A 20,624-nucleotide genomic window follows, 5' to 3' on the forward strand; every position below is an offset into this window, starting at 1 on the left:
TCTTTGGAGAAATCGCATGGATACAAATGGCCACGTGAGAAGCGGGTAACCTAAAGCAGTGAATCGCCACATCTCACAAGTCTTGGATCAAAAGCTGATGGGGACTTAATCTGAGATGAATCGACATGCACTACAGGTACTGGCATGAGGTCTCCAGTCTACAGACCTTCAACATCCCACACAAATGTCAAAGACCTCAAATTCTGCCTGGACAACATTTCCAGGAAGAAAAGACGTTAATGTCCAAAGGAGACTTACCAGAGACACAAGCCATGGCTCTCCTCTCTATAACCAGTCTCTGTGCTGCATCCCCCATGTCCCATTGCCGTTGTCAAAATCTACAGCTGTAGGTTGAAAGGGGGATGCTGTTTCTCACGGCCTTTTTGGCCGTGCATATTTGCATACAATTCAGACAGATGTTCTTCATCCCCAAATTAACTGTAGCTCCTGGGCACTGAATGGCTTCCACTGCAATAATAAGCAGCCAGCTCTGCAGACACAAAGCCTTTCCTTTATAGACAAAAGGAGTTGAAAAATATTCATGAAATTGACTTACACTTAGGCTGGAAGCGATCCCCTGGATCCCTAGCACTGTTGCAGGCATTCGTGCCGCCAGGCTAACCTGCTGCCTTGCAGGCTTTTGCAGCAACACAACGTGCTCAGAAGCTGTGAGGGGCTGTCCTGCGGCCCCGGGGAGCCAGCCAGCTGGACGAGCACGTCCAGTTCTTTCTCTGCCTCTTTGGATGTAGCTCCAGGTTTTCTTGGTCTTCCATACCCAAAGCAGGTACTGCTGGCAGGCCAAGGCTGAGCACGTAAATCTTTGTAGGGATAGGAGGTGATCTTCTGGATGGAAGAAAATCGCAATACCATCTTTCTTGCTCATCAGTCAAAGGACTTCATGTGGCCAGCTGAAAGGTGCTGGTTTGCTTCCCCATGCAGGATAGCACAGCCTTGAAAACAGGATTCTGAAGATGAGAAAAAAGCAGTAATTCTTTTCCTTGATTGCGCATTGCCAATGATATCATGCATCTGAAGCGTTTTGTGAGCCAAGAAATGGAGCATTGCTACCTGGCTGATGAGTGGGAGTGGTGATGAGGCAAAATAAAGCAATTGCGGAATAACTTACCAGTTCATGGAGAAGCACTGTTGAAGAAATCAAAACGTTTTGAGCTGCTTGCACTGGAGAGAGATTTTGGTGACGAAAAACATTACTTCTGTGATCATCACCTGAAAGAAGACAAGCATGACCTCACAGGGTTTCCTTTTCGTCTGATAAAATTGTGCAGCGGGATCTTGAATGGAAGCTGAGAAGATGGCCCTTGCCTGATTGATTATTGCCAGAGAAGTAAAGGATTCTGGAGGAATACTGGGGCTCTTGCCCAGTTCTCCCTGTGCCATTTTCAGTCCATCACCAGATGGATGCCATGTAGGAGTAGGAGCTTTTCCCGCACAGCTTCTCGCTTTTGAGAATGGCAGAGCAATGCCTTGAGTTTTCCAAAAGACAAAAATTGCATTGGTATAAGGTAACTTGTCAAGGCTCCCGCGGGGGACAGTTGTTTGAAATAGCTGGATTTTCTTTTGGAAGTCTCTGTAAGATTCTGTAACTCTTGGATGGTGAGGCAAGGGGTTATTTGCCTCATTTTATGTACTGCAAAAGATTGCAGAAGGGCTGTAGGCACAGGCCAAATGTTCCCCTTTGTCAAAGTGTATGAAATGCCCATGACTGCAGGAGTGCCATTTCTCCAGCATCTCTAGGGGCTCAGCAGACTGCTGTTGGTGGTGCACAGCAGGTTTCTGTGGCCATCGCCTGGGGATATGGGCAGAGCGCTTGACACTGTGGTCCAAAAGGCTAGTCCCACTGCTCAGTGCCATCTTAGTTTCTCTGACAGTCCCCTCTCTGCCGTGGCAAGACAGGTCCCCCAGTTTCTCTGACTGTTTCGTCTCACCCAGGTGATGCTGAAGCGCCCACAGTGAATGTGCTTGTGCAGGGGGTGGCCAGACCTTTCCCCGAGAAACAGAGAGGCTCTTTCTCCCTGCAGTCCATGTGGTCCCACAGGCAGAAAAGCAAAGCTGTATGCTGGAGGAGCTGGTGGGTGCCACCTGCCTGGTTTAGGCTGATGAACTTCCCACATCGTTTGAATTATTTACAGCACCTGCAAAGAGTCTTTTTTTAGCCTCAGGTCATTGAAATGAGCACAGCACATCACAGATATGTGTGGGTTTCTCTCCTGCTAGCTCTTTTTCTTGTTGTGGGGGTAATACACTGAATAATAGAGGGTCCCAGCACTGGGGTCCTAATGGCCTTCACAGAGGGAGGAGTCCACCAGGTTTGATTCTGTGAAGGACCAAGACTGTTTCTGTAAAGCTTTTAAGAGCTCAATGCTTTTAAGATATCTGTCAAGTATGGTTGAAGTTAGCTAGTAGTTTCAAAATTTTTTAGAGCGGACTGATAAGCAGCTGCATAGCTACACAGACGGAGTAATGGCACAAAGCCTATTTCAGTAGGAAGCTAACCTAAAAGATACAAGAAGGCTTCTACTGCTCTGCAGACACAGCTCTCCCCTCCGGGAACAGCCAGGGAAGGAACATGGCGGATGTCTCAGGTTGCAACAGGGGAGGTTTAGATTGGACATTAAGGCGAATTTCTTCACCCATGAAGAAAATGTTGGAAAGAAACCACAGACCACTTCATGCAGTGTCACTGCTTTGGGTTTTATAACCAAATAAAAGCGTGGTGATGTTTTTAATATTTGTTCATTGCTTTTATTTATACTGTTTTACTTGTTTGTTGGCTTGTTTCCACGCTTGTTGACTCCCCCATCCACTTACCCGTTCTGCGTTATTTACTGCTGTTGTTTATTGCTGTTTGCAAACCATCTCCTGATGCCTTCCAGGCTCGGGGTGATGAGTTTGGGTCAAGGCCTTTGGGAAGCGCAGTGCACAGGGACAGGGCATGCACGCAGAGCTGTGGGTCCCTGCACCCTGCCTCTTCAGGTGCCTGTTTCTCCTATAGGTGTCTCTTAAACCTCAGGGGCGTTTCTGACCCGAAGAGCCCCCTTTATCGCTGCAGCCACGTGCATCTCAACAAAGGCCTGTGGCGGGTGGAGGCTCTGGTGGCCTGGGATGTGCCCGTGACTCATGTGGATGGCTTTGCTGGCGGCCAACCTTGCATTGGTTTTGTTGACTTCCTTGGGTCTCTATGACTTCAGAGCCTATTTTGTTGTTCTCAGCATCATTCATTAGCATTTTCCTTCCCACTGTGGATATATATATAAAGATGCCCTTTCATTGCCTTTCGAGTGTAAACATAGTAGGGTACTTCTTGCAAAGGGACTTTTATGTATTTATAAATCAAGGTCATTGTGGTGCAAGTGGTTACTTGAGTGCAGCATGCTCGTAGCCACCGTTTTATTTATATTCAGGGCTACATTTTTGCATCTGGGGAATGGAAAGAAGCTAAAGCTTCTTGCGCCACTTGAGCAAAAAAATGTGAAATAATCAACAGATCGAGATCTGTTTATGACAGAGCTTCCCTGTGAGGAAATTGAAATGCTGTGAAAATTAATTAGGGGGTGTCAGTGTTTCCGTGTGCCCAAACCGCAGGCAGCCTGGCTGAAGAGCAGCACGTTTCCAGCCCACTGTGTGCATGGGGTGCTCCCGGCCACCCCATACAGCCCCGGCCATCCCGCTGGGAGCCGGGCACCGCTGTGGGGCTGGCTGGGATGCAGCCCCCAGGACATGGGGAGAGGGGCAGCGCCTGGCCGGGGCTGGCAGCGGTCTCTGGGCACCACACAGCAGTGGCTGGCACCGGGACACATCGTAGGGTCATGGCCTAATGCGGGGACTTCAGTCTGCATTTCCATTTTTTATTGAAAGCATTGCCTTTTCCTCAGATGTTTTTCACGGGGATGAGGATTCCTCAGCACCCTATCTGGCTGTGCAGAGACACTTCTCCCCCCACGCAGATATCCTTGTGCAAGTCTTAAATCACACCTCTATTGACATTGCTTCATGCAAACATCACATTTATGGACATGGGATGCAGCAGCACAATTTCACTTAGCCTCAAAGGAACATTACCCCGAAAATCACTTGGTATTTTGTTTTGAAGACAGTATTCATTTTGTTTCCCTCCTAGTTAGTGACATTTGCTCCTCAGATACAACCTATTGCTACTTATTTTTAAATGGAAGCTGAGACGAAGATTTGGTTCCTGGGAATGTGCTTAAGAAGAATCCCAAACATCAAAAGATTTATAGTGAGCTCGCAGCACTGGGAATGAAAATACCTTTCTGATAGGATGTATTATGGCATGTGCAGCACAGAAGTGCTGTGAGTTTTCAATTTATCACTTCCTACTTGTTCTACAAAATAGAAATTTGTAGTAATGCACACACTGAACAGCTGCTGACGTAGAGATCCAGTCCTCCCACCTTTTACTATCATGTGCGGTGCTGACTGTCATGTGGGAGAAATCACACCATCTACCTAACATCACAACACCAATTTTTGGCATATTGTCAATAAAGCACTTACATGGAGGCAGGCAGGTCAGAGCTCTGGTCACCATGGGGTGCTTCCTGGTGAGGCTCATTGTGTGCAGAAAGCTAGATTTTGGTGCCATCACTCCCTCTGCTGAGTAGGTGCATTTCCCCGTGCACGGTAGAGCACCCTCCATCCCTCCAAGGCAGGGGCCTTGCTCTGTGAAAACAGAAATGGCAACATTTATCAAAAAGGGTGCTGTCCTGTACCTCGCTGAGCTATGTATCTTCTTTGTGTTATCGCGACATGGCTCTCTTTGGCAGGAGCCTCAGGCACGACTTCTTCCAGTGTTTTTGCAATATGAAGAGTAGCAGACACAATGGCTTTGAAGGCAGAGACACCCCATCCAGGCAGCAGGAGGGAGGTGGCACCAGGGGAACAAAGGGCTTGCAGCACCCCAAGGCCAGATGTACATGCACGTAGGCAGTGCACTCGCCTCAAATCCTGCCTAAACGCTTCCTTTGTGCCATTAAAACTCTTTTGGTTCAGGAGGCCTCTGGCTTCTGGCAGAGCTGTAGGTGTGAAAACCTGGTCAGGTGTGCTTTGCAAGCCATGGTTCGTTCATACACGGGATGCTGCAGCCCAGGGCCTGTCCTCTCGGTGGGAGAGTTGGGCAGCAAAGTCCTAGGAGAGGAGAGAGCAGGAAGCCAGCCCCCACGTGCAGGTGTATGTGGGGCTGGGGTGCTGGGCAGCACAGGGGTGCGGGCCCACCGCTGCTGCATGAGGACGGTGTCACCCCCGTGATGTGCTGGGATTACTCCGGAGACGGGCTGGGGTGAATCAGCAGGGTTAACAGCTGAACAGGGAAATCCTGCTGGGAAACACGTCCTTGATCTTATTGTGCAGCCTCTAGGGGCTCCAGCTCAATCGGCTGGGACAGAGCAGAGAATTGCTATTTGTGTGGCGACTTACATGTTATAATGACCGTTTTGTATTTTATTAAAACAGACCCTCTGGCATCGGAGGGTGGGGAGTGGGGGTGTGTACTGCAGTGGCAGGGCTGAGACCAGGCTCCCCCGTTGTTTTGTGCTGCTCGCAGCTCCGCCGAGCCCGGCTGGAGCGATGCGGGGCGGCCGGGGCAGCAGCTGAGAGACCGCTCTTTGCAGCCCCTGGGGACTGCAGATATGGCTCATGTTTAGCATCACTGTTTTCAAGCAGCCATAAAAAGACATGTTTGTAACAATTTAGGGCCAGAGCAGAAATACTGGCTTCATGGAAATCAGTGGTGTAACTCCCCCTGAATTCCACGCCGGCATGATTTAACTTCCTCAGCGCGAAGGCGCTCAGGATTATTGATTTCGTCTCTGTATTGCCTTTACCAGGGTTACAGGCATCAGTCGCATGTATTAAAATGGGACTGATAAACAAACAAACAAACAAAAAATAATCAGAAGAAAGTCTGTAGCTGCATCTAGCATAACTTGTTCCTGTTTTTGTATTTCCTTCACCACTCCCATCTGAATCAGGACAAACAAAGAGTTCTCTGAGATGCAATTTATGCTAGGAACCCAAAATGCTAGATTTTACAGAAAGTTCTCAGCCAGGCATTTTCCATCATCTCCACTAAAAAGGAATCAATGTCTCCAGTGTGGGCATTTTCCAGGGAATTTTCTTTCCATGTCTGAAAACATCTTGTGTTCACAAAGCCACTAGTGAGTATATGCGATCAGAAGGACACTGATGTGCGTTTGGGTAAATAACAAGCCCTGGGGAGAGGCACAGAGCCTGATCGCTTGGTTCATTTGGGTTTCTGTTCATACTGGCTCAATATGTATTTTAGGAAAGCAGGGAAAATGTCTATGCTCCTGAAAGAGAGGAAAAAGACACCTTTTGAAATGCGTTACTATTCGGTAATGCCCCTCATCAGACTCATTGCTGCCGCACAAGGGGCACCACTACCCAGCCTTTTAGGTGGTTTTAAGCCGCTTCTGGACGCAGTGCCTCAGCCCACGAGGCTGTGTCACGCTCAAACTATTGCCAAGAGCCTCATTTAACCGGTGCTTGCAAATACTGTAATTCATCACGCCTTCAGGAGCTAGTCAGCGGAGGGGTATTTAACTATTTAAAAAGCGCAAACCATAAATTAAAAGTTCTGGTGACTAATACATGTGTCATAAATGTGCCATTTCGAGTGCATGGCAGCTGTATGGATCACATGCTGGTTCTGTGTCACACTGCAGGCAGCCAGCCCAACAAGTTTAAAATAAACCTCTTAATGAAAATTAGTTATTTTTATCTAGTGCTCTTGATTTTCAGTTTGAGACAATATTTACCTATTCAATCAGACTGAAGTTAAACTAAAGACTGACAGATAAGTATTTGTTTAAGCCTCTGGAGCTCCCAACTTTTCATTCTTTCTTATCTTGGTTTCCTCGACTATCGGCTTGCTGTCACTAATTGCCACACCGAATCAGTTCTCCACTAGGAAGTGGCCCGGGACTGACAGGAGCCAAATATTTGGAAATCCAAGCTTTATTTGTTAAAAAATAAGCAGGGAGGGAAGGAGAGATGTCGGTGAAGACTCCCCAGCCTGCTGACCACCCACAGAGCTGTGGTTTGTTAATGGCCAAATTTAAGTTGATGACACCACAGGGACCAGACTTGGTGCACCCAGGGACACGGGGGGACAGGGGACACGTGTCCCAGGGACGGTCCCACACTGCTGACACCTCCTTTCTGCGCAGGTGATATACCGAGCCCTCTCGCCGCCCCTCGCCGCCCAGGACCCCTACAGCGCGGAAGCCCAGGCGCAGCTGAAGGTGACCAACCTGCGCGTGCGGCTGCTGGAGCGGCAGAGCTGCCCCTGCCTCCTGCCGGCCCCGCAGGCCCCGCCGGCCCCGCACTACGCCGTCTACGACTTCATCGTGAAGGGAAGCTGCTTCTGCAACGGCCACGCCGACCGCTGCGTCCCCGTCAGCGGGTTCCGGCCCGTCAAGGCGGCCGGCGTTTTCCAAGTGGTACGTACATGCACGCGGCAGTGGCTCCTTAAAATGTTAATGTTTCTGGCTCCCTTCTCACCCTGGATGCTAACTAGGGACAGCACAATATCTGACTGGTACTAAATGAAGGGCGTTTCGATGACAGGGGGAGCAGAGCTTCCCTGATGGCAGCAGGTCCCTTGCGCTTGCCATTGCTTCTGGAGCATCTTCAGAGACGGGGTTGGGTCCTTAGCTGAGGGGCGGGAGGGCTGGCTCTCGCTCCCAGGCTTTCCATTGCACTTTGCAATACCTTCTCTGGGTAAAAACCCTGTTTTCTGGTTTCCAGGGGACTCCCATCACAAGAGCTCAGAGCTGAAATCCCTTGGGACCGACCAAGACACAAAGCCCAGACGCGGCAGGCCAATGCCAGCGCCTCCCCAAGCAGCAGCATGCCTGCGCCCTGCCAGCACGGGGACACCCCAATGCTCCGTGTCCTTTCTTCCCTTCTTGGCTGGCCCAAAAGGGACTGTCTGTGCTGGCAGAGAAGCTGTAGGGAAAGCCAGGGCCATTAAACATATTGCACTGAACAATGTGAAAAAGGGGAAGATCATAAAAATGTAAGCCAATTACTTGAGGTAAGGAGGTCTGGCACCTCTCCAGCTCTTCGGGGAACTCTCATTTGAGTTAAATTATGGTCTCAAACATGAAGCAGACATCATGTTTCCCTTCTAATAGAGCTAGTCTTGCAACATCTTGAAAATATACAAATTTGAAAGCATGCAGCGCTATGATTGATAAGCCTGTTTCATGTAGCGCAGCTCTGGTTTTCCCAGATGTTCCCTGAGTGAAAGCCTTTGAAAGGAGCTGTTTACTTGGGATTATTTCAGTGTGATACAATTGCACGGGAGTGTGCCCCAGAGCACCGCTGAGAGTTACAGCAGAGACTGCAGCCAAATACGCTTCTAGTACAGCTATAGCCTATGGAAATCACAGTGCACAGGTAGCAGGCGGTGCTGTGGGAAGGAGCCGCTGCCAGAATCACGCTGAAAAACAAAGCAAGAAATAGCAGCAAGCCCTTGCACCAGCCCCAGGGGACTGGGAAAGTAAACTCCAGTTATAAATGTGGCAAGAGTCCCAACAGTGACGTGTGTGCAGTCAGGCTGACTCATTCTGCTGCGCCTCAGAGCTTACTCCGCATGGCCCATGAGGCACGGGGCAGCCTAAGGGTGACATAGCCCCATGCTTTGCAGCAGGACCTGCTGGAGGGTCGGGGTGTGCTGAGGTGCCTCCTCGAGTGACGAGGTGTTTCCTCTCCCGTTGCCCCTTTTTACACCATAAGACCTCAGGACGCCTGAGGCTGAGCCCCAGCCGTGCCAGGGGCTGGCCAGCACGTTGCTCCAAGGTGGGAGCAGGGGATTGTGTTGCGTCCAAGACAGCAAAATGACATGTGCATACCTGTGTGTGAGCAGAAAGGTTGCAGGATCTGCAGCTGCTTAGCTAGAAGAAGTCAAATTTCTGAAAAGACAGTAAGATTTCAGAGAGGGAGCATTTTGGGGCATTTCACCTGAAAAAGCCAGTTACATAAGTGACAATTCTGAAGAATTATGGTCAGTCATTCAAGCGTGAGATGTCGTCTGTATGTAACTGTATCTACGTGGGGTTTTAGCAGAACCTTCACTGTAAAACCGGGGACAGCAAAAGCTGGGAAACACATTACCATTTCCCAATGTGAATACGAAATCTGGCTCGGTTCTTGTGTGTGTTTTGACCAGAGCACTCCTGAAGGACATCCCCTAAATTAGACAGTTAGCATCAAATTTCATGAGAGTTTATGATTCCTCTTCTTCTCCAAAAAAAAAAAAAAAAAAAAGAAACTTTTCCCAAAAAAAGTACGCACAAGTTTTCTCAACCCCCACTTGTCCTTAGCCTAGAGGCAAAATCCTAGCTGCAGGCTTATTTTCAGAGCCTGCTTGGCCAGCAGAAGAAGCGGATGTGCTGTATTTGTGTTTCTGCTGGGCTGTAAGCCGGCGCATCCTGGTAGCACTAGGCGTAGCTGCCAGGTCTCCTGAACCCTGAAGCATTTTGGCCACCTGCCCCGGCAGCGAGGGTGATAGAGTCTGACAAAGCCATGCGGGGATGCGGGGACGCTGCTGGCTGCTGCCCGGGTGAGTTTAGGGCCAGGGTGCCCCGCTCAGCTCGAGACCTCGTCCCGGCCCGCTGCTGCGGCATTCCTCCCATCGCATGAATTTTTCCTCGGTGGCTGGGCCGTCGTGTGCTGGGAATCTGACAGCTCTGAAGAAAAAATGTTCTGAATGGCTGAAGGGAGGCTAAAAGTCTGGCTTGGCCATGAGATAATACTGACCTAGGACATCCTTGGGTGCGGGGGTGGATGTGAACAGGGTGGCTCTGTGGATGAAGATCAGCTCGTTTCACCCCAGCAGAAGCAGGTCCAGCTCTGTCCACCAGGGCGGGATAGGCTCCTCTGGGATCCCTCTGAGTCAGGTCAGAGAAAAGGTGGGCATTGCAAACTCCTCATAGTTGCTGTAAGAGAAAACTATTTCACATTAGCCCCAACAGCAAAAAACAACAGCCAAGGCCTGGCAAAAGAAGAGGTTTGTTCCTGTGCCCTGAACCCTGTCCAGCTGCAGACCCCTCTGTGACCCTCCTCTCTGCGTGGGCACCACGGAGCATAGTTTGCCAGCGACCCCCCCATATCCGTCCTTGCCAGCCCGACTCCTCTCACAGCAACGGGGATTGTGGCGGGCCTTATCCTGAATTCTTCTGCTTCTGTGTGGAAGCGGCTGGTGCCATCAGTGGATGCCTACGGCTCTCCATGGGATGTGCAGTTCCACCTGCTGGTGTGGGGGGGGAGGCTCAGGCAGAAAGGCGTACGTAGGGGTGCTTGTAGGTCTGCTGGGTCTAAGTCCATGAGAAAGGATTTGTACAGGAAAGCCCTGGTGTGCAACTAACAGCCATCAGGGTGGTACAGCTACTCTGCCTTCTCTTCCCCGCCCCTCCCACATCATTTATTCAAAGGGTCACTACCCAAACCTTGCCAACATCCACCCAATGCATGCCAAGAAAAAAAATATGCGTGGACAAACACACCTCACACCGTACCATGCAATGTAGTTGGATTAGCGTGTGAGCAGGATTGCATGGTGAAATGACAGTGCGAGTAGAGAAAAGGATTCACAGACACGGGAGATCCCCCCCGATGTTCAGTGGCCAATAAAAGACAGGGTTTGGGGGCTGATCCATAGTGCAAGAGCTGTGCATGGAGCTATTTCAGTGCCTACTTTATCAGCTAAAGCATCCCAACGGCCTCCTCACAACTACGGCAAGGGTCGTGAAAGAGATCGGCCTGGAGTCAGGCAGGATCTTGCAAGGCAGGATTCTGCAGTGGGGAAAGCAAGCGCAGAAGTCCCTCACCTGGGCTTTGCAGTTCAGTCTCAAGGTGAGGGCAGGGCTTCATCTGCCTCAGAGACCTCCTGGCCCTCCCTGACTGCAAAGTCCTGCAGCACCCAGGTGGTTTGCATGGTTGGGCTGAGTTGTTGGCCTCAGAGGGCTGTGTCCTTGCTGGGGGCCTCCTGCTTTTACCCCTTTTACCTGCTTTTACACAATACTGTAGCATCTTTGATCTGAAGAAAGGAAATGGGAAACTACAACCTAGGGAAGAAGAAACTTCAACATGCTTAAGGAGTGCACGAAGCAGTTTGGTGTGGTGATGCCACCGTACCAAACTGGTACTGTTGCAGATATGCTTATACACATCTTTAGTAGTCCAAGGCTGCTGTGCAAAAGCCCTTCTGCATAGCCGGGCAGCGGGAATATCCCTCTCCCTTCCCATGTGGCCAGCCTGTGGCTGCTGTAAATTGTTGTCGTGTTCCTGACATCAAAAGATGCTGAAGGTCTTCCCCAGAGCCACTGACAGAAGCCTATTGTACAAGGAATAATAATAGTAATAATAAAAAAAAGACAGCCCCCACACCCTGAACAACAAACATTGTATTCTTTCACAAGAGCGAGATGGGATATGAGAATTTTCTCATGCATAAATTTGGTTGTCTGGTGCTTTGGGAGACAATACCTTCCTGCGGGCGGGCAACAGCCAGTAGGCAGTTTCTAAAATTGGCACAGTGGCTTGAGTGCAACACGGTTTAGAAGCCATTGTTAGAGACTTGGCATGAATGGCATGGTTTTCCTCTAGGCTAATACCGTGCCCGTTCTCCAAGAAAGTAAAAAATGATAATAATAATACATTTTTAACGGTTCCAAGAAAGCAAGTCTATTAAAAACTGTTGCCCCTCCCAGCTATTTAGCCTATTTAGACTATCAGGTCTTTGGGACATTGATCTGCCTTTAGTGTGTGTCTGCTGGGCTCTGTGCAAGGCGTGAGTTCTCGCAATATGAATGAATCGATAACAGGTGACTCGGTGCGTTTTTTCCTCAGCGCTGCATCTCTTTCGCCCTGTGCAACATTTTGCAACGTGATAAATAGGGGGGGGGAGGCATTTTATAAGATCCGACCAAAAAGCCCATGTATTTGCAGTGTGAAAGGAAGCGCTGGAAGGTAATAATTCAGCAACAAAAGGCTATGGAAGGAAGCATGCCCTAGCAACTGTCTTTGTATATAGAAATCAGCCGCTCGTTTATCTTACAGAAGTCAACTTTTGTAACACTGTTTGCATTGTGCCCTCTAATGAGTGACGTTGCGACTGGGCTGTCAGGCTAAGAAGGGAAGCAGTGTGAAAGCGAGCGGGGATGTAAAGACCCCATGACAAAATGAAAAATGGTATGAAAAGGATTTTCTGCTTAAATGAGTCAAGAGCCGTGTGAATGCCTAAAGCGGTGAGACACACTGGGAATTGTGTTTGTGTACTTAGCAATGCTCCGTAATGACCCCAAATGGGTACGCCTTACAGTTAAATGTAAATCGCGGTGAATGAAAAGGGAGGAAAAATGTGCTCTTTCCACTGTCAGCCCGTGTGGGTCACATCCTGCCTTCTGAAAGATGCCGAGATGCCAGAGAAGTGCCCCGGGCCAGCACTGCTGCTTTCTCAGCCCTGGCTCAGGGATGCTCAGGGATGCACAGGGCACCTCACCTGGCATCAGGCACTCGCGCACCTCTTACCAGCGTGAATTTTCACCCGGTGTAAACAGCCGCTCGGACGTTTTTCACCTGCTGCCATTTCTCTTTTCCCTCTGCTGCCTCTTCTCCTCCTTTCTTCTGTCCTTAGCTGTCACAGTATTTCTTGAAAACTCAAAAAAATACCTGTCTGCCCATGGGTTACAAGAAAAGGCTTGCTAATATGCAGCTCTTTTGTTGTTTCCGATGCATAAAAACCTTTTCTGTCATGCTGGAATTATGTAGAAGAAAAAAGAGATTTTTTTTTTTCAATGGGATAAAGCTAGGATGGAGAGAGTTTTAAAGCAGAGCTGTTTTGGGGGGTAATCATTATAATGCTATTGAAAGAGAATAAATACATCAGCCTGAGGCAAGGTTTTTGAAGTACTTAGGTCTGACTTTCATTACATTGCTGGAAAAAAAGGAATAGGGAAAAAAGGTATTAACTAAACAGTGTCAGGTTCTTAGAGAGCCCACTTCCCTACCCTCCACACCCCCGGGCCCCTAAAACTGCCCTTGCAGTGGCAGGATGAAGCACCCCACCACAGACTGTTGGTCTTTTATTAATTATTATTTTTTACATTTGCACATCCTCTCCCGTGCCTCTCTTGCTTTGGCCTCACCCTCACCGAAGCACCGAGGGACCACCTGATTTTGACTGCAGCAACCTCTGGCAGCCTCAGGGTGCCTTCCCCTCCCGATCACGCACGTCCCGGCTCCGGTGGGTGCCTCTGCCCAAGCAGCAGGGCACGCTGGTGAGGAGCACGCTGCAGGGTTTGTCTGGCCTCAGATGTGCTTCAGGCTACCGTGGCCGGGTTAGCACTAACCACAGGCAATACTGCTTTAACAGATTTCCGTTTCCATGCAGCTAGATGCTTTTGAAGTGTGTGTAAAGGAGCTTGTAACGTTGGCTTGGACTTTACCCGAAGCAGATATCAGAGATGGAAGTTTTGTGGAGGGGTGTAAATTCAGGGCAGTGAGAGTTTGAAGAAGGATGTTTAGAAGTGGTGGCAAAAATGAAAATGTAAAAACACGAGACACACTTCGAGAATTAAATATTCCATCGGCAAATACGTTTTGTTTCCTTTCTATATTTGCTTCTCATTCTTTTCACACGTTATCACACATTTAAGCGTGTAGGTGACCTCACTTGGATAAGCCAGACAGACCAATGAATATCTGCAGTGAGGCCAAAATAGCACAGAAAGCAGTGTTATCTTAGCATTTGCCACTTTAGCTCAGACACTTTTGCGTTCTGTCAAGTTCTGTCTGTATCTGTGCGTTGCTTACGCCGTCTAGTCGCTGTACTGTATTTTACTTGTCCCTGCTTCAATGGTCCAGATATTTTAATAAGGCAGGAAAGGACCACTTGAAAGGTTTTCAAAAGGTTTCACTATTTGCGTTGCTGCTGAAAAGTCTTTCAAGGACTTTCAAGGCCAGTTTTGGAGTGTTATCTGTACTGGTTATTTCTGACCCCCGTGCAATGGGAGCTGAAATCTGTTCAGGAAAAGCAAACAGCCACAAAGTCATCATTAGCCCAGAGCACGTGTGGCGTGCATGCGTGTGCACCTACGCAGCGAGCAGGGGTTGTTTACTGGGTGCTCGAGCTCCTCTCCTCTGCCGTTTGCTGTTAGGGTTTCTCACAGGAGTGTGTTCGGGGTGGGTCTCAGCAGCAGCCTGTAGGTTTAGGAACAGCACGCCGGACCACGGGTCGGACAGCGTGGCTGGCAGCGTTTTGCAGCAGCAGGAGAAGCGGAGCCCTTTGCTGCATCCCCTTGGCCGTGGCGTTCCCCGCAGCTGGTGAAGGAAGGGGCAGCGGGGTGGCGAGGCAACGGGCAGCAGAGGGGCTCTGGGTGAAACTGCACTGAGAAGCAAACCTCTTCTGGGGGGAGGTCAGGGCTCGGCAGGCTGGGAGTGCTGAGCCGCCCCGGGCTCCGGGCCGTCACGTCTGGGGGCTGCCGGCCGCTCTTACCCTCTGGCTGCGTCCTGTTTTCTTTGCATTTGCCAGCAGCGCGATGAATGCCAGCGGCTGACCGGGCAGCTGGCACCCGGCTTGCTATGCTGGCTTTTCATCTCTAAGTACCCCCTTGCACTGCGCTCTCTAGCTGGACAGTTGCCTGTCTGTCATGAAGGTATCTGAGTGTAGTCCCTCACGGTCTCTGCGCTGTCTCCAGTTCTTCCCCATGGGGCAAGGACGAGTAGGTATCTGTGTTCCTGGGGTTTCCGTTTCTTTTTTCTCGTGCTTGTTGGTGTTGGCAATCGGCGTCGACATGGTGAGCACTGCTGCTGCAGCGTTGCATAGGTGTCTCACTGTCTGGGAGGGAGAAAAAGAGGAAGGTTTGACAGTGTTTCCCAAGGATACTTTGGACCTTGGCTTCTTTTAATCTCTCCTGGAAACTCATACTGCAGCTGGAAACTCTGCTGGTGATCTATTTAGATCAAAAAAGGATTACACGATAGTACAACACGCAAACACACAAGTACTAATCTAACCGAAATTACACTGCAGAATTGCCTCTGGGCACCGGGACAGGCTCTGTGCTCGCCCCCGTCCCTGTGACACGGCTCCCCCCGTGCCCGGGCGCTGCCGGTGCCCAGGGATGTGCCGGGCGCTGCTGCGGGTGACCTCGCTCTGTTTCCCCCCCAGGTCCACGGGAAGTGCATGTGCAAGCACAACACGGCGGGGCCGCACTGCCAGCACTGTGCCCCGCTCTACAACGACCGCCCTTGGCAGGCTGCCGACGGCAAAACCGGAGCCCCCAGGGAGTGCCAGTGTAAGTGGCCGGCCGGGAGCGGTGTCCCTGAGCTTCTGCAGGAGTGAAATGCTTCCTCCTGTGCTTCCCTACGTGTTTCCCAGAGAGCAGATGCTCGGGTGGTGAAGGGGCAGGGGGAGAGCCCATGCCACTGTGTGTTGGTGGGGTGGGGCGGCCCTGTTTGCTGGGACATCCTCACGTGACAGTGTTGCGCGTCTGCTCGACCTCAAGCGCAACTCCTCGAGATGTGGTCTTCTGTCGCAGGCAGACTGCCCCTCACATGGGTGCTTTGGTGCCCATGGGGAGCCAGGCTTGTGGCAGGCACGTTTTGGGGAGGTATGGCCTCCTGGTGCTGGGCTGCAGTCGCACCTCGCTGCGGTTCCCCAGGGCAGTGGCAGTGCAGCCCTTACTTCCACCAGCAGCGTTTGGTAGGGGGGTGCAGTGTGTCCCACTTGGCTTCTGACTTCAGGCGTGTGGGCATCTGGACGTCCGTCACCGCCAGCGAAGGGAAAAGGGGTGCTCACCCCCTCTCACACCCCCCCTCCACCTGTCTCTGCCCTCCGTCAGCTGCAGGGCAGCTCCTGATGGCACCCGGGTGGTGGAAGTGGCATGGGGCACTGCTGGTTTCTCAGGCGGGGTGAGAAGGATCCCCCCCAGCACTGCCAGTGAGCATGGGAGGTTCTCCCTGCACTGGTCTGACCACCCTACTGCCCTCATACTGGGAAACAAGAGTCGAAGACATTCGTTTTTCTTGCATGTCATTTCTAGGGGGTGAATGAAAATGCGAAGATACTTCATGTATGTGAATGAATAACAGGTTCATAGGCCACATCTGCCATTCCAAAACACGGTTCAGGTTTTTGCGCCCCTCTCCCATGAACCAACATCTCTCACTGCCTTAACAAGTCTTTCTGTTCCCCCTGGCTTCGTCCCAGCGTGCAAGTGTAACGGGCATGCCGACACCTGTCATTTTGACATGGACGCGTGGCTGGCATCGGGCAACCGCAGCGGCGGCGTCTGCGACAACTGTCAGCACAACACGGAAGGGCAGCACTGCCAGCGCTGCAAGCCGGGCTTCTACCGGGACCTGCGAAAGCCCTTCTCCGCCCCCGACGCCTGCAAACGTAAGTCGGCAACCTTCTGGTAGTGAATTGCTTCTGCTAAGTAGGGTGTCAAAGGAAAGGTGAGATCTTCCTGCTCCCACTTGGAGCAGCCTTCTTGTTTCAGTGAGGGATGGGGAGCTCTCAGGATTTGAATTCTTTTTTGGTGATGTCCGCAAAAAGCAATGGAGAAGTCTGCAGGACAAAAGCCTGCAGATGCTGTTGATAAATCCCTCCCGAGGATCCCTGTAGCTTGGGGGTGGAGGGAAGAAAGGTGATTCATTGGCTCTCCTGCTATTTTTGGAGAGCAAGAGCTGCCTCATGTTTGTGTGCCTCCTTGTTCGGTGGTGCCGCGACCCCAGAAGCGGGGTGCAGCTGACGAGTAGCATCGCCCACGCAGCAGCAGGTGGGTATGGAGGGAGACATGGGAACACAAGCGAAGAGGCATTGCAGAAGGAATCACGTCGGTCTTCATTACTTTTGTAAATAATTATTTCACTGCTGTATTATGTACACAAATCTGTTTTTTTAGACCGTGAATGTCATTACTTTTTCAAGTCTCTTTACCTACTTGTGTACGCTGAGGTTCTGCGTCTCCTTATCTGAAACATCAGATACTTTCCCTCAACAATTATTGTCAGAACTTATGGAAAGAATTTTTATTTTGGAATCTCATTAGTAAAAAACACATTTAAATCCTACACTTACACTCAAAGCTTGTGGGATGTTTTCAAGTACATCTACTTTGTTCCTCTTCTTTTTTTTTTTGACAATTTACAGAGCATAAAGTACTCAAGCATTTCAGGGAGGCAACTTGCCCCGGCATAAACTGTTTCTGTGAAAATGCAGGGAATATCTGGATGCTGTCCCTTCAAAGATCATATTGCTTACAAACACACAGATCATTTCTCTCTGGGCTTCTGAACCTCTCACAGATGTTCTCCTCCCTAAGACCCTTTTCAGTTTCCCTCCTGGGCTCCCACTGGCTGATTTAGGGCTGCCAGGAGGGTCCTGTTGCGTCCATCCTGGTGCATGCTGCCTGCTGCCCGCGAGCCCTCTCACCCCTCGGGCTGCCCTGGCCAGGCTGCAGGGCAGGGGAGGTTTTTCTCCCACCACGGCATTTTCCAAACCCTGCAGCAGGTTAGGGCTATTTACCGTAGCTCCCGCTGAACAGCAAATGACTAATGACTGTTAAATTAAATTATATGACTGATTACAGCCCTCAGCTGGAACATTTCCAAGGACCGTGCCGTGGTTTGCAATAACAAGGGACAAGGGAGATGCCCAGTTATTCTTTCAGGGAAGGCCACAGCGTTGCTTACTTGCTTCTGGCTCAAACCCCTGTTATTGCTCAACCGCGGAGTAGCGATGTAAATTTTAAAATACCAAGGTCAAAGTAAATAAAGGAGTTGTTAAGCCATAATCTCTAAGGATACTTTAAAGATTCTTGCAGGCGAAGAGTGTATATAATATTTGCTCAGGAGTAGGTGTGTACCAGATAGAACAAGACGTTCTGCTGTTTAAAAGAGCAATCTGATGACTCTTTCCCCCCGCCATACCTATCGGTCCTTTTCTTTATGTCCCCCATGAATTTTTAAGCCTCAGCTACAGTATGATTACAGACAATAAATCAGCTTTTATAGCTGCCGAGTTTATTTTTGCTTTTAAACTGTAGGTTTTTGAGGGTAAATATTTGTCATTTCCAAAGGCAAGCTGACAGCTCGAGAAACCACACCAGTATCAGCAGTCGGGGGGCGAAAGCTGCCCCTGCAGGAATCCCTCTCACCGCCTCTCAGTCCCCATCGGGGAGCAGGGATGGGCAGTTTTCCGTTCACATGGGCACGGAGGTCTCGTGCCACATGTATTGCAGCGGGGAAAAGTGCCATTTTAATGCTGCTGCTGCTTATGAATGGAAAGGAAAGCGACCAGATGGAGCTTGTGCAGGTTTTCCCTAGTCCCAGCCCAGTGATGGCCACCCCGGAGGGGTGCCAGCGGTGTGCGTGTGGGCACTGTTTCCAAGCCTCGTGCTGGCACTCGTGCTCTGTGCCCGTGCGTCCTCTCAGTGTCATCAGGACCAAAAAGCCCTAGCTCCCGGCAGCCCATGGACAGTGGGTGCATTTTCCACGAGGACTGCATTTTTCATAAGGACTTTTGTAAATTTAATGTTCTTTCCTCGCCATGGTGTTGTCACTACCATTAAATTTTCCATTAGGGAAAAAAAAAAAAGTATATGAAAAAGCATCGCCTGAAACATAAAAAGCACCAGCGCTAATAGGGCTGGGAGTGAAACAGCTGAAACTCAACCAAGACAGGACTGGATTCCCTCTCTCCAAGCACTGGCAGCATGGGGACAGGAGAGTGTCAAGGCTCAGCATTTCCCCCGGAGGGGCTGAGGAATGCCATAAATACCCACTGCATCTCGGAGGAAAATAGAGCATTTAGATACATGTGTCAGGTGTAAAAAACTTCACAGACTTCAGGAGAAAGGTATGCGACTCTCGCTGAGCGCTGTTGAAAACTATGCTATTAAAGGTACCAGAGTTCACTGCCTGCAGCTAGTTATGCAGTTTGTAGAGAGGCTTTCTAATCTTTTAATTTTATATAATTATATTTGTTTGGGAATGGAAAGGGTGGGGAAAATTTGGGGATTACTATGGCAAAGGTTTTGGAATCGCAGTCTCCTCTAAGTTGACTGCCAATATTAACTCATCCTTTAATATTTTGAAACTGCACTCCAGATATGTCAAAGCCCTGAAACCACAGACATGTCATCAGATCAAAACTAGACATATGTGCACAGCAGTAAGTAGTTTAAAAGAAAATGGGGTTGTGTCACACGCAGTGGCCTTTCTGCTTAATTGCCTTCACAGTTGCAAAATAAAAATATTTTTAGAATTTGGTGAAAATTTTCCCTCCAAATGAAATTTCCTCAGGAAATCCATTTTTTTTATATAAATAGAGATTTAGACAAAAGTATTCTAGTATTCCACAGGGGATTTTTATTTTTATTTCATCTTTTGGGTCGCCAAAATGTAATGATTTTTGAACGCACAGCAATGCCAGAGGTTTCGTGGAGCTGTGGTTTGCGTGCTCTGAGTGGCTGCTCCCCTGCCCAGAGAGGTTTTTCCAGCTGGGCTCTTTGCTCTTTTGCTGGGCTCGGATGCCGTGGTCAGAGACCTGGCCCGGGTGCAGGATGATGCCACGAGCCTCCCCGCGTTGGGCTTGTGCTTTTGATAACCGTATTTCTGATTTTTAAAAAGATTAATATCTTAGGGGAGAAGACAGTTCTAGTTTTGCAATGGATATGAATTACGCTTCTGCTGAAAAAAAAATGAGAATCAGGCAAGGAAAATTTCAAACCACCTATTTTAGGGTATCCTTTCTGACTGGTGAGTGTGGTCATTTCTTCCAGCACATCCCAGTGCATTCCCAGTTCATCTCTCTGCGGTCAGGGCCACGGGGGAGGACAGGAGAGCAGTGGGCACTGTTCTGGGGGAGAAGCTGGTCACACATGCTCTGCAGACCTGTGCCCCATGCCTCAGAGCGTGCAGAAAAGCACATCTTTGGGCTGCCCGTGTCCCAGTCCTTTTTCCTTTAATATTTTGAAATGATGGCTTTTAAAGAATATCAGACTTTAATTAAAACGACAGTTGGGCACGGGTTTCTTAACCTCCTGGCAGCCAGGGAGCCGCTGGTACTCGATGACTGATTCCCCCCGCGGTGTCCCCGCAGCCTGCTCCTGCCACCCGCTGGGATCGGCCGCGCTGCCCCTGGGTCCCCGCACCTTCTGCGACCCCAGCACCGGCGACTGCCCCTGCAAGCCCGGCGTGGCGGGGCCCCGCTGCGACCGCTGCCTGCCCGGCTACTGGGGCTTCGGCGCCGACGGCTGCCGGCCCTGCGACTGCGCCCGCAGCTGCCACCCTCGCACCGGCGACTGCCGCAGCGGCAGGTGAGTGGGGGGTCCCGGCCGCCCCCCGGCACAGGGCAGGCTCCTGCCCGGCTCACGTGCCATCTGAGAAATACCCGCTGCGCGAAATAACCACATCTGGAGCTGTCTGGGGTTGGGGGTGGAGGGGGCATTGGTGCTGTGGCTCTTCTGGGTGGTGGGCGCTGCTGTGGTGGTGTTGCTGGCACTTGGTGCTGGTGTGAATGTAGTGGGTGCTTTCCGTACCCTTCACAGTTT

The 20,624-nt window shown here is 50.3% G+C and overlaps 1 protein-coding gene across 4 annotated transcripts in view; it reads left to right on the top strand.

Annotated features, from left to right (window-relative positions):
* The window catches only part of NTN4 (netrin 4), a 39,231-nt gene that overhangs the window by 9,823 nt on the left and 8,784 nt on the right, over nucleotides 1–20,624 (top strand). For all 4 annotated transcript variants that reach the window (XM_080552277.1, XM_080552274.1, XM_080552275.1 and 1 more), the window contains exons 3-6: nucleotides 7,227–7,499; nucleotides 15,236–15,362; nucleotides 16,277–16,465; nucleotides 20,174–20,390. In XM_080552277.1, the coding sequence (XP_080408403.1) occupies nucleotides 7,227–7,499; nucleotides 15,236–15,362; nucleotides 16,277–16,465; nucleotides 20,174–20,390 (806 nt within the window). The remainder of the gene's footprint in view (nucleotides 1–7,226; nucleotides 7,500–15,235; nucleotides 15,363–16,276; nucleotides 16,466–20,173; nucleotides 20,391–20,624) is intronic.

Source organism: Anser brachyrhynchus, assembly GCF_964034855.1.
Source record: "Anser brachyrhynchus genome assembly, chromosome: 1".
In the NCBI taxonomy this organism is placed as follows: Eukaryota; Metazoa; Chordata; class Aves; order Anseriformes; family Anatidae; genus Anser; species Anser brachyrhynchus.